Source organism: Rissa tridactyla, chromosome 7 (genome assembly GCF_028500815.1).
Source record: "Rissa tridactyla isolate bRisTri1 chromosome 7, bRisTri1.patW.cur.20221130, whole genome shotgun sequence".
In the NCBI taxonomy this organism is placed as follows: Eukaryota; Metazoa; Chordata; class Aves; order Charadriiformes; family Laridae; genus Rissa; species Rissa tridactyla.
Genome location: NC_071472.1, coordinates 16,541,083 through 16,555,427, shown reverse-complemented (window position 1 = coordinate 16,555,427; position 14,345 = coordinate 16,541,083). Strand labels below are relative to the sequence as shown.

General features: G+C 36.6%; 1 protein-coding gene across 3 annotated transcripts in view; it reads left to right on the top strand.

Moving 5' to 3' along the window:
* The window catches only part of MAP3K2 (mitogen-activated protein kinase kinase kinase 2), a 56,070-nt gene that overhangs the window by 33,331 nt on the left and 8,394 nt on the right, over positions 1-14,345 (top strand). For 2 of the 3 annotated variants that reach the window (XM_054210019.1, XM_054210018.1), the window contains 8 exons: positions 30-109; positions 2,038-2,105; positions 5,219-5,314; positions 8,179-8,385; positions 9,127-9,275; positions 11,024-11,155; positions 12,495-12,624; positions 13,678-13,855. In XM_054210019.1, coding sequence (XP_054065994.1) covers positions 30-109; positions 2,038-2,105; positions 5,219-5,314; positions 8,179-8,385; positions 9,127-9,275; positions 11,024-11,155; positions 12,495-12,624; positions 13,678-13,855 — 1,040 coding nt within the window. The remainder of the gene's footprint in view (positions 1-29; positions 110-2,037; positions 2,106-5,218; positions 5,315-8,178; positions 8,386-9,126; positions 9,276-11,023; positions 11,156-12,494; positions 12,625-13,677; positions 13,856-14,345) is intronic. The other variant, XM_054210020.1, reaches the window with a different exon arrangement.

Here is a 14,345-nt window from a genome sequence, read left to right as displayed (position 1 = left end):
TTGGTCTTTCTCTCTTTGTTTTTTATTAGATGCTGGATCCATTGTCTTTGAGCAGTCCTGAAAACTCTGGCTCAGGAAGCTGTCCTTCACTTGACAGCCCTTTAGATGGGTAAAAATTACTTACATTCTTTATTTGTCTTTACTTGATTGCATAATATTTCAATTGTAACCTATAATAAATCTCCAGTGACAGCCATTGCTGAACTTCTTCCAGAAATTCCTCTGTAAGTTATAGAACATTTATAAAAGCTTATTGAAATTTAATTGCTTACTAATACACAAAAAATAGAAGTAGCTTGCTTTTTTTTTTTTTAATAATTTCCATTTGAAACACTTTGTAGATCCTACAAAGAAGTACTGAAGTTTTTTATTAAATTTTGCCATTCTTACGCATATGTGAAGTACATTCCCTGGCAGTGAGCTGCCCCATCAAATTTACATTTCTTTGGCACTGCTGTATGAAGTAAGCTTCCCTCTTCCAAGGTAGAGGGTACCCAATTCAAAAAAGAGGGTATAATCATTTAAAGACTTCAAGAGACAATCCCCTGCTTTTCTTTGCAGTTACTCTCCATTCTCTCCCCTTGTTCCCATTGCAGACTTCCCACTTATTTTTCTTTGTTTAAACCTGTCCATTAGCATGTGTACTGTGGTGGGTCTGGAGATATGTTTTGATTGACCTCTTAAGGAGATTCGTGTGTTTTGAGAAGGTCACTGTCCACAGTTTCTCAGCCACCAGGTAAACCAAACAGAGCGTGCTCCTCTGGTTTACAGTTGGTCAGGCAAATAACCTTGGGTCTTATGTTGCGCAGATTGGCTACTCGCTTATTTGGAACCACTATACAAATAATACTGTTAATTAAATATTTAATTGGTAGGAAGGTAAAAAGTTGGAAATCATTGCCTGTGTTAATTAATCAGAGCTATTGTATTCCGTAATACCATTTTATTTGAGAATATGTGACTTGAGTACACAAATACATTTGCTCTAACAAATATATTTTTGAGTTAAATAATGAGTCTTCATTTCACAAGCAAGAAAACAATAGACATGAAAAGTATTTTGTGGTTGGAATGTGATAGGTTATACACACACAGTGGTTAATGTAGCTACATAGGATAGAAATTCTGCCAAATTTCCAAATGTTTAGGTTTTTGTGGGGTAGGGGTGAGTGGAAGAAGGGGAAACAAAACAATCTTAATTCAACTCATAATATTTCTTCTTCAAAACTTCTTTTGCTTGTTTTTTTATGTACTTCATATGTCACCTCTACTTAGTTTGTTTTCCTTTTTTTTTTTTTTTCCATTCAAATATTTCCTACAAAGATGTAGGTTTTGTGTCTCCATTTAGCTTCTGTTACCCATTAGAGAAATTCTTACCAGAAAAAGGAGGACATTGTTTTGGTATGTTTATGGAAATATACTGTAATCGGTTGCTCTGACTGGCAATCCCATCCATTCCTTTTGGTGGCTGGGAGTTACATACCAACTGTAGGTAAGAAACAATGTGATCATGTAAGAACCAAAAAATTCTTCATCATTCTATAACTCAATAAAATTACTCTCTTAATCCTATGACTTTCATGGAGAGAAGAGGAACTATTTCGAGACGTTAAAAGATTCTGCATTTCTTTGGTTAAATTTCCTCAAGAGTTCTTGTCGGATGTATAAGATATTTTGCCAGTCTATAAACTTTTGTGTTTAGCTAGCCATAAAGGTGTGAAACATAACAGTGCTCCTTTGTGGCTTTACTTGCGATAATTCATGTTTTTACTAATACCATTGCTCATTAACACAGTCTGTTGCTTTCTTACTACATTAAGCTCAATAAGCAAGCTTTTCCATTGTTACTGATCTTGAGTTAGTATTGATAACGTTTACATGTGATTTTCAAAATTAGGTTCCACGTAACAGGTGCAACAACTTGTATAGCAATAAATTTTCATCAGTCATAAAGAATTGTGAGACAGTAAGGTTAAATGTTTAAGTACAAGATTAACAGCAGTATGTTTTAGATGCTGTATGTTTTTACACTTCCAGAGACAACTATCCCAGATCTCGGATGCCAAGAGCACAGAGCTATCCAGATAATCATCAGGAATTCTCAGGTAGGCAAAATTGTTGGACGTAATGATTTTCCAGAACTCTTCCTCTTGCAAATAATAGGGCTTAGAAGGGAAGTTCACATTAAGAGCTATTGTATTACACAAACTTAATATGGTAGGATAAAACAAACCAATAAAATCCAATCCAAATGCACATGGTAAAAAAATACCATGAAATATAAGATCTTCCAACTATTTTCTTTTAGATTATTGTGTGTAACACCGTTGTTAGTGTGTGTAGTATAACATATCTGCCTCTGAAAAACTCTGAATAAATGATGCAGTGGATAGTGACGCACAACAGTTTTAAACTGGACTGTAAAGTCCATTTCTAAGTTGTCACTTAACCTTGGTTAATTTATTTAATGTTGGAGTGTTGTGGTTTAACCCCAGCAGGCAGCTAAGCACCACACAGCTGCTTGCTCACTCCCCCACAGTGGGACGGGGGAGAGACTCAGAATAGTGAAAGAGAAAACTCGGGAGTTGAGCTGAAGACAGTTTAATAGATAAAGCAAAAGCTGCATGTGCAAGCAAAGCAAAATAAGGAATTTGTTCACTATTTCTCATCAGCTGGCAGAGGTTTAGCCATTTCTAGGAAAGCAGGACTTAATCACACCTAATGGTTACTTAATGGGAAGACAGATGCCATAACTCCATACACAGAATTACAGAATTGTCTAGGTTGGAAGGGACCTTTCAGATCATCGAGTCTAACCATCAACCTAACACTGACATAAACCATCACTAAACCATGTCACTAAGCCTCCTTCCTCTTCCTTTCTCCCAGCTTTTATTGCTGAGCATAATCTCTTACGGTATGGAATATCCCTTTGGTCAGCTGCGTCCCCTGCCAACTTCTTGTGCACCCCCAGCCTACTTGCTGGTAGGGCAGTTTGAGAAACAAAAAAAGCCTTCATGCTATGTAAACAATGTTCAGCAATAACTAAAACATCCCTACCTTATTAACACTGCTTTTGGTCACAAATCCAAAGTGTAGCACCATCGGAGCTCCATAACATAGGAGCTGTTATGAAGAAAATTAACTCTATCCCAGCCAAAACCAGTACACGGAGCCTTCGCTTTCTCCTGTGTGAAATGAGGATCGCTTTGAAGTGCTCGTGACTTCTGTAATTGAAAGCACTGCAAAGCAAAAGTATGAAGGAGAACTGTGTGCTGTGCCTATAAATCAGTCGTCACCACTAATGTTGTTTTCGTCCGACACTCTGGCTTGAATCGGAATTGTTGTGCTTGGTTCAGGATGCGAAGTGCAGTGGGTGACACTGAAAGTGTGTTGAGGTCTCTCTCATGGACTTGCCTCACTACAGAATTTTTCTGTTGAACAATAATTAAGCTTCCAGTGAGTCTGGGGTGTTTCGGGTTTTTTGGTCTATTATATACTTTAAGGCTTCTTTTTCTTTTGTTTATTAAGCTTTATCCAGCTAACTCTGATTGTGTGCATTCTCTTTTAAGGATTCTCGAGTGCTTAACAGATTGCATCACTTCTAAATGAAAATAAAACTAAAACTATGTATAAGGAGCATTTAGGTGGCAGTGATAAATACCAAAAAATGTTGGCAATGTCAGAAATTAGTTTGCTTTTGGTAATCTTAATCTAGTTTATTTGTGTTTGTTTATTATGGTGACTTTCCTAATACGATGATCTTGCAATACTTTTTTCTCTTTTTTTCCTGTGGGGTACTCTGGTATTTTAACAATGGGATAGCCAGCAATCATTAATTCCATGTTCAATCTTTATTCTCCTAATTTGATGTGTAACAAAACCAGAATGGTATATAGAGTCAGAAAAAAGGTCCATCTGGCCTAGTGTTTTCTCCTGCCATAACCAGTACCAGGCTTCTGTAGAGGAGCATGTGGTATTCCTTCCTCAGAATATATTCCTAGCCCTGTATGGCTTAAGGGCTCTGCAGATGCAAGATGCTTTTCTGTGATTTGATGGATTATATTTTTTTCCTTCCACAAATTTTTCCAGTCCGTATTTCAACTCGTATAAACCTTTTTAGTATCAACAGTATGTTGTGGCAAGTTGTTGTGTAACTTACTGTGTTCTATGAAGTATGCCCTTTGTGATTATTTTTTTTTCTTTTTTTCGTAGACCTCTTTGTCTCCCTTTGAGCTGTTGCTTTTCTAGTCTATAGAGGCCTGCGTTCCTTACGGAGAAGCACTTTTATATCTTTGATCATCTCTGTACTTCTAAATATTTTCCATTTTCACTAAATCCTTGGAAATGGAGTAGACCAAAACTTTTTTCAGTATATCTTAATGATTTATAGCATTTAATTTGCTTCTTAGCCAGTACAGAGAGTTCATCTGCTGCTTTATTGGAACTCTGTGTCACAGTCCTTTAACATAGCCTACATTGAATTTCTTCTGCCATTTTAGCATCCAGTCACGTATACTCTTAACGGCTTTCTGCAATTCTGCTGTTGGCTTTATTTCTTCAAGTGATTTTGTCACCTCACTATTCATTGTTCTGTCCAGAGAATTCATGCATAATTAAACTGTATGAGTTGTAGTGCAGATTCCTGTGAAACTGTTGACCATTTACTCCGATCTTACGTACTTATCTTCTATCCAGTTATTTATGCATGAGGGACTTTTCCCTTTATCTTATGAATACTTTTCTTCTTTAATTTAAATTTTTAAAAGAGGACCTATTGAATGTGGTTTAGTAATTCAATCTGTGTTGACTCATTCACCAATTTTTCATATTTATGCATCTTGAAATTTTATGCTTTGTAACAGTTCTGCCAATTTTCCTGGTGAGCTGTAGTTTCCCAGATTCCTCTAGAAACTGTTTTTAAAACTGGAGTAATTAGGCATGCTGCAGTCCTCTGACATTCTTTTAAGCACAAGGTTACAAACCACTTGAGCTATTGAATTCTTGATCCTTTGGAACTTTTGTCTGAATGTCCTTTTAGTTCTTGTGATTTGTTAGATTTGTGGCTTTTGTTCTGGAATCATTTTGCTCTGATGCTTCAACTTGAAGCTTATCCACTGATATGTTCCGCCATGTTAAAGTTTATAGTACTAAACTGGTTAATTTAATATGCTTTTGTCACATTTTAAATTTTGAAATGTATCTTTTTATTTTCTAGTAGAGTATGATATCCCAATATTTGAGAAATTTGGAAAGGGGGGGACTTATCCCCGAAGATACCATATTTCATATCATCAACAAGACTACAACGACGGTAGGTGCGAATACTGCAAGAGCTTTACTTTATTAATCTGTTTTTCTCTTGTTAAAAAGTGAAGAAGAAAATTTAGATTGTAAGATCCTTATGAATGAAAATATTGAAGAAATTGAAAGCTTAACTTCTTTCCCCAGATTCAGTTGCTAAACTTGTAATGATCGGTAGAGCTGCTGAGCAGTCTTACTTCTGGTAAAGTTATGGATTACAGAATTCATGACTCAGGTGCACGGCTCTGAAAATGTTCTCTGTCTTTGTGACTGGCCATGCACAAGTCATCCAGTGTAAGCTTTTGACCTTTGTGACCCTTTTCTATCCAAAGTAGATATGTCAGTTAGTTTGTCATTCCTTGTTTTGCTTAAAATAAAACCCAAATACAGTAGAGTTCCTAATAACAGTTTCTCAGATTAAAAGAGTATGTAAAATTGAAGAGCAGTGATTTAAACTGAGAATTAACAATTAGCTGGTGAAGTCAATTCAACACCTGTTAAATTTCCGAAGGAGGGAAAGAGGAGCAGCTGAAGGATTGTTTGACTTGAGGGTGTGTCAAGCACTAGTTGAGAAGTGTTAAGAAGAAACTTCTCCAAAGACCAGATGGCTTCTTTGGCAGTATGGAACGAGCACAGCAATAAATAGAATTCTGTTACAGAAGTCACAGAAATACCAAATTGAAGGACTGCAAGGCAGCTTCAGTCCAGTCCCTTGCTTTAAGGCAAGATTAAAGAGGCAAAGATCTGTCATGCTGACTTTTAAGTAAACTCTAAATGGACTTTAAGAGAAGAGACACTAATTTTCCTTACGTAACTAACTTCAAAGATAGTTTATCTTATAACTTACCTTTCTCTGTCTTCTGAATAATTTTTCCTGCAAATGAAGCTAGTAACTAGTTACTCCATTTTAACAGTGAAAAACTGGTCACTGCCCACATGTAACACTACATCACATACAATCTGTTTCATCTCCTTAGTTTTCTTTCAAGCCCTATGCCTTACCTCAGACATTTTTGCAAGCCTCATTTTTTTTTTTTTTCTATTTTTTTTCCTGGCCACTTCTCCATTCTTACAATGGCGAAAACTCAATGGAGTACTCTAGCTAAGGCTTTTCTCATGGACACTTTATGTATAACATAGAATATAACCATAACTCAGTATGTAACAGTCTTGTTAATACATTCCAGAATGACACCGTACTTATTTTCATAGGCTCCATACTGACTGCTGTTCAGTCTGTGGTCTGTTACAGTTCCTATATCCTTCTCTACACAACTTTTAGCCAACCAATTACTTTACACTTTGTGGTTTCTGCATTTGATTTCTCTTTAAGTATGTACGTTGTACTTCCTTACTGAATTTTATCTTGTTGATTTCTGAGTCATCTCCAACTTAATAATATCATTGTGGAATTTGATTTTTATCTTTAATCGCACTTCCAGCCACGCTTAACTTGATGTCATCTGCAATATTTCAGTGTGTTATGTTCCATCAGTTAAAATAGTGTATGGAAGTGGACTGAAGGTAAACTGCTGTGGGTGTCTACTTAAGTTATCCTCCCCTTTGATGAGAAATCATAGAATCGTAGAATAGAATCATAGAATGGTTTGGGTTGGAAGGGGCCTTAAAGATCATCCAGTTCCAACCCCCCTGCCATGGGCAGGGACACCTCCCACTAGACCAGGCCTCATCCAGCCTGGTCTTGAACACTTCCAGGGATGGGGCATCCACAACTTCCCTGGGCAAACTGTTCCAGTGCCTCACCACCCTCACAGTAAAGAATTTCTTCCCAATATCCAATCTAAATGTACTGGTATGTGCTGTATATCACTGATAACTGCTCTGAATCTGTCTTGGGCGTACTCTACATAGTTGATGTATGCAAGGCTACACTAGTTAGCTTATGAGAACGTCCCAGTTAAATGGGGAATTTGGATTGGCTACATGTGGCAAACCAATTATGTTTGGTTTATCACCTTATCTTCTCAGTGGGTTTTGAAACTGCTTAATAATTTGTTTGCATATCTTTCTTGCAATTTGAATTGGCCAGACTAGTATATAAATATGAGCCCACTTTTTCAAAGATATTTTATCTACCTTCTTCAGTTCCCTGGGAACTCCTTCTCCAGTGTAATACCTAATGAATTGGAGATTCCTTCAGCTATTTCTGAGTTCTGTAGGATGAAACTTCATCAAGCTATGCTGACCTAAAAATGTTTGTGTTATCTAAATATATTAACATGACTTCTGTTAGTCATCTGGTTGTAATTAACCTTTTTGAAGATCTTTTCTTTTCTTTTTTTTTTTATTCTAATGCTGTAGCCATCTCTGAATTATGCATTGTTTGTGATTTTTTTTTTTTTTTTTTTTTTTGTGGTCGTCCTGTTGATTCCACGTGTAGGTCTTCCTCTGTATTCAGATCTTGTAAGTTTACAGGAAGAAGATACCAGCCTGGGCACTACTGGAATGTAAACATATCTATCACTCTCCTATTTATGAGAAATTTAGTATTTACATCTTAATAGAGCAATAAAAGTAGAGGCAGGGTATTTTCCTTTCTCCTGTCACAGCCCTCCAGGTTTCTAAAGCCTGTCGATTACATGTCAGAACAGTTCCAGAATTTGGTGGCAATTTTGGCCACTTAAACGTAAATCAGTTTTTGGTACAGTCTAATCCTTACATACATTTGTGATGAATGTTTGTTTTCTTCTAGATGCAAAATTAAACCAGTAAATTTCACGATCATTACATTATATCATACACTGTGGAAGATTAGAACTACATTATGTGGAATTCATGAAGTATTTGCATACATACATTGCACAGCAGTATTTTTTGTAGTGTAACATCAGTATTCTTTGTGTATCGTTGAAGGTCGTAAAACTTTTCCAAGAGCCAGGAGGACTCAGGGGAACAGCTTCCGATCACCAGTTAGTTTCAGCCCTACTGATCACTCGCTGAGCACCAGTAGTGGAAGCAGCGTCTTTACGCCGGAGTATGAAGATAACCGCATGAGGAGGAGGGGAAGTGACATAGACAATCCTACCTTGTCAGTCATGGACATCAGCCCACCCAGTCGCTGTAAGTTAAGGCATTTTGTGAACTCCACTGTAAAACTCTCCTACCTTTCTAGTATATCAAGTCAAAACTAAGCGTGCCATTAAAATACGTGCAATTGAATAATATGTTTTTGTCTCTCTAATAGGAAAAAGTCAAGACTGTATGCTCATCAGTTTTTTCATTGCTTACTGTGCCAAACTTCATGTAGATTTTCACATGGTATTTCCATCTGTGATAACAAAAACACTGTAAAATATTTTTGATAATTTGTTAGACTGTTAAAGACCTAAGAAAGGTTATGTAGATTGCAGTTACTATTTATGTTTGCAGATGTAGGTCAAGTTTTCTGACAAATTGGAGGTCTCAAGTGGTACTGTTTTGTATCTGCCGGCATTTCAGGAGCAAATACATTTTGTGATGACTTCAGTAGCTGGTTCATTTTAATTATGTCCCATTTTTAAAAAAAGTTACTAAATTTGTTTAACATGCTTTTTCTGTTTTTCAGATTAGCTGTTGCTAGTTGTTTTAATTATGTCTATCTCTACCACAAAGTATTTTGTGAATAAATTTAGGTAGCTCATGTTTTCCATCTTACAGTAAGTTTTGTTGATCTTTGTAACTTATATGGTGAGGTTTAGGACACACAGTCTCTGTTGTTGAAAAATTTAGTCTTTAAAAAAATTATTTTCTGTGTATTCCAGTTTTTCTCGATCAGCTGAATAACAAGCTCATTTGAAAACCAAAACATACTTATATTTTCAGCACCACGAGCTCCAACTAACTGGAGACTTGGTAAACTGCTGGGTCAAGGTGCATTTGGCAGAGTGTATCTGTGTTACGATGCTGATACCGGAAGAGAACTGGCTGTTAAACAAGTTCAGTTTGATCCCGATAGTCCAGAAACGAGCAAGGTAAGTGATACCAATGAGAGAGCTTGTAAAGGGCTTCTGCTGAAGTGGTGTGTTCTAGATGAGACTGGTGCTCCTTTACTTGACGAGGATGATGTTTTAAAACCTGTTGTGTTTTTGTGTCATTGTTGGGAATGCTGTTTTGTTAGTACCTCCGAGAATTACTTTGGTTACCTGATTTTTAATGTTGCATCCCATTTTTTATTTTCAGACATATCCTTATACAGTGAACATGCATAACTTAATTTGGTGCGGTTTCACTCTCTAAAATTAAACGGTCCATTATTAAGTGTGATCAGAAATATGTAATTATTTACAGTTATGGGAACTAGAACAAGTTCCATTTATAAACAAAAAAATCTGTACTAATTTAAGTGTTCCTGAAAATAAATTCTCAAGGATATTTTGTCTATGAAGACAGTTTGAGATTCTTATCTTTTTTTATTTTTTCAGGGTTGTTTGTTTTTTTTTTTTTTAAACTTTGGGCATCAGGGCTAGCTACTATTATTCACTGTGTTTCTCTCTGAAGAGCAAAAGTTTCATTGTCATTTTATTCTCTCTCTAAAATTGAACTTGTCCTTCTTTAAATACTGGACATTTGAGGAGAGAAACTATTTAAAAGTAGCACCAATCTACTATTTCTTTTTTCCCAAACTGTACTTAACTGCTTTTTACAGGATGGAAAAAGAATTATTACTTCTCCTGCATTAGGACTACGTTCTGCACTGTGGGGAGCAAGGCCGGGGAAACAGTGGGTGTAAGCCTGACCGCAGAGTTGCGTGGCTGCCAGTTATAGTTGCTGCTACTAGTGATGTAGGATCAAGGAAAAAAGCCAAGAATCATTTGTGCCATAGATTGCTAGTGTAGCGGATGTTACTACTTCTTTAAAACGTAACAAAACAACTGATTATGCTTTGAAAATATTAAATATAAAATACTGCAGTGTCTCCTGCAGCAACAGTTTTGTGACCTCACTTGTCATAGCATTTTCTAATGTGTGCCTCAGCGTCAAAAAATCTGTTTTCCTTCTAACGTCAGGAGTGTGAGTGTATCAGTAATAGTCTGTGATGGATAAAAAGTAAGTTTTGATGAAAGACTTCTAGGTGAAATTTGGTCAAGTTTGAATTCATGGGTTAGGATTTTCCCAGCATCTTACTGTACAGTCGTTTCAAAATACCTTGCTTCCTGTTTGCAAAATTTTTAGTATTTCAGGTAGCTCTAGAGAAAGCACCATATGTTTTAATGTTTTGCTTTGCTGTATTTCATTATTACGATATTAAGTGATCCTCAAAGGCATTTTTAAAGTATAGTCTGTCATCCTGGAAAAGTTAAGAATTAATGCTAATTATTCCACTCCAAAGATTTAAAGATTGGGTTTTTTTATTTATTTTTTTTTTTACCAAACTGGGGGCTTGTGACATGTTGCATAATCACTGACTTCATACACATATTCATATCTGTTGTTCTCTGAAACAAATGTAACTTCAGAATAAGAGAAACAATGAAATAACAGCAAAATCATCCCAAAGTCAATTTACAGAAAAGCCATGGGTTTTTTTTAATTCCCTCAATTTAATGGTGATATTTTCCTGTATGAAAATGCATGAACTTTACATAAGCTACAAGGGTATTTGGTTACTTTGTTTGCATAACCCTTCAGTATATACATACTATCCTGCTTTAAAAAAAATCAAAAACAGTATTATTACTACATCAAGCATGGTAAAACTTGTCTGTTCTTTTCCTTTTAGGAAGTAAATGCACTTGAATGTGAGATTCAGTTGCTGAAAAATCTGCTGCATGAAAGAATTGTTCAGTATTATGGCTTCTTGAGAGATCCTCCAGAAAGAACACTCTCTATATTCATGGAATATATGCCTGGGGTAAGCAAGAGAGCCAGTCCACTTCAACCGTCATTTCTATGCAATATAACAAGCACCCACGTAGACAGATTTTGCAGAAGTGCACACAGATATTAAAGAAATGTCCAAGTTAAAAACAGCAGCGAAAGATGGCGACTGACGAGTGCTTACAGGAGCCTGCCTTCTCCATTGCTCGTTTGGGTTTTCAGAATTACAGTGGTGTGTACGAAAGTTGTTTGCATTTGATTCTTGGCATAAGAAGTGCCTGGCCATGTCTTTGAAAAGACAGTGTTATCATTAGGAAACTCTTGAATCTTCCTGAATTTTAATGTTTATTTTTGCTGTGCTTCAGCTTGTGCTGTTGTGTAGTCACCATCTCAACCGCTCGGTTATTTCGGGAAAAAGTAGCTAAGATGGGTATGGGAATAAGTGCATACAAAAAATAATCTTTGTGCTTGGTTTTTATGTGGCACTTAGGTACATGCCGAACTGTTCTTCTACTATTTTGTTAAGAAATATTTTAAGGTCAGAAAACTGTAGATTTTCGTTTTCTCACCAGGTGGGGTCAGCAGAGCTAAATAAAATGTCCTTGTATAAAAACGTAGGCTCTGTATTTCTGAATGGTTACAGGATTCTACTTTATTCCAGAGAAGCAAAGCTGTGGCGGTGGGGGGGGGGGTGGTGGTGGTGGTGGTGGTGGGGTTTTGGTTGTGTTTTGTTGGTTTTTTTAATGTGAGTCCTGGGCTTTGTTTTGGGGGGCTTGTTGAATGTTTTGGAGAGTTGGAGAACAGCATCACAGAAGTAAACTTGGTAGTTTGTAACTCTGTGTGGCAAAGCCAGGTCATACAGAAATAGTTACAAAACCATGAATTTCTGATTTCTGTCATTTTAAGCCAAGACTTGCTTACCTCTCAATTTTTACATAAAGCACCATCCCCTGGCATGTGGTGGGTTTTTTTGAGAACCCTTTTTATTTTCCTGAGTATAAACTAACCAGGGTAAATGGCTGTGTTTTGTCCAACTTGAGTATCACCATTTAACCATCAAAAACATTGAGAGTGGTGTTTGAGTGAAAATATAGTTCTCTTGTTCTGTACATCACATTGGAACTCTTATGGCTGCTTGTTAATCGCTTAACATTTCAGTATATAACTCCTCTATTTATCCTCTTTTTTGTCAGAGTTTGTATTTTTCTCAGTGGAGATAAAATTCTATCTGTGCTTTTAAGTTGATCTAGAGAAGTATAGCAATGTTAAATGTCTACATTTCAGGCATAAATTTCATTGAATTTCAACTGTATTATTAGCCCTCTTGTGATTCTAGAAATGTTTCAGTGTTTTACACCCCTTGTTTGCCATAGGGTTCCATCAAAGATCAACTGAAATCATATGGAGCACTCACAGAGAATGTGACTCGTAAATATACGCGGCAGATTTTGGAAGGAGTTCACTATTTGCACAGTAATATGATTGTCCATCGAGATATTAAAGGTAATGATAGTTCAGTGCTCTTTACTACAAATTCTTTTCTAGCCTTGTGTGAAATGCTATTTAATGTAATTAAGTTTGAAATGCCAAAATACTGACTTACGATCAATGAGATGGCTTTCCATCATTTATTTCTGTCACTGCTGTAAGCTGAGGGGGAGAAATTAAGCATCAGACTTCTGAAAATGTTTCCATAGTCTCTGTCTGCAAAACAAGCATAATAGATTTCTTTCTGATTTTATTTTAGTATTAATAGTTTTGAATATATCAAAGGATGATGTATTTACGAATAGATAGAATGCGCAGAGGAAAGCATCAGGACTCAAAAGTTTATTTTTAGAGTTTTGTTTCCACCAATTACATAGATATTACCCAGCACTTCACTGGTACAAGAAGTGACTGGCAGAGGTGACTTGCCTGATTCCGACTGCTTCCGTTTTACTGCCAGGAAACCTGAGGAAACACATACTACTTTTTGCAGATAGACAGGGGTGATTTGCAAATGCTGCATAAGCAAGTTAACGAATATGTAGGAAGATGGTGATGTGCAAAATAGGTGTGTTGAACACAACACCGTTGTATTCCCTAAAACTTTTACAGTTTTCCTGTTGCTTTGTATCAATAGTGTTTTGTTACAAAAAACGTTGAGATGTCACAGTCACTTTGTACATGCTTATGCAGATAAGTGTTTTGAACAAATCTAACAATTTGAGATTTTGCTTTGATAGAGTATGAAGACATTTTCAATTGTCTGGAAACTTCTTTACTGTTTCTTTTTATTTCCTTTGTATGGCACATTCCTTATTTTGTCAGGAAGGATTTAGAAAGTGACTGGCACTTCCCGGAAGAGGCCAAGGATGCAAACCAATGTGTACAATTCATTATTTTCTGAGCCTCTGAATAAAGTAGGAAGAATGACCAGAGAAAGTAAATTCTGTCTTGAAATGCTAGGGTGCTCTTACATTGTATCACTGAATCCAAACTTCGTTACCATTTTCCATACCAAAATGTTAACAGGCCTTTCATGAATGTAACACAGTGTTCACTTCCTTCCAGGAGCAAATATTCTGCGAGATTCAGCAGGCAATGTGAAGCTCGGTGACTTTGGTGCCAGCAAACGACTGCAGACGATTTGTCTCTCTGGTACAGGAATGAAGTCTGTCACAGGAACTCCATACTGGATGAGTCCAGAAGTTATTAGTGGAGAGGGGTACGGCAGAAAAGCTGATATCTGGTACGTTAAAAAAAACCTTCTCTACTGAAAGGCGTCATGTCAGAATGGGCTCTTTTTCAAGAGAGTCTAAGTGTTTGTTACCTGAAGTTGGAGTATTTAATTCTGGGGTTTAAGCCGAAGAAGGTGGCAGGTGTGAGCACTGACAGTCATATTTGGAGAGTGTAATGCTGAAATTTGGGAATTTTTCATTTGGTGAAATGAAACCTCAGCCCATTGATTTAGGGATCATAAGAGAATCCTTTGAAACTGACCTTGCATGAAGTTAGGATTACCAGACTGTTTATAGATCCTGGGGAGGTACTGGGTGAAAGCACCATGGGAAGCTTTGAAGCATCAGTTAAGTCAATGTCTCGTAACAAAACTTTATCACTGAAATGCCTTTGCTGCAAGGCAGATAATGAAATGCTGGTCCTTTAGAAAATGAACACATAAGAATGAATTAGCCAGATTTAAATGGGAGGTATAAAACAAAAATTTGGTTTAAGTTGTT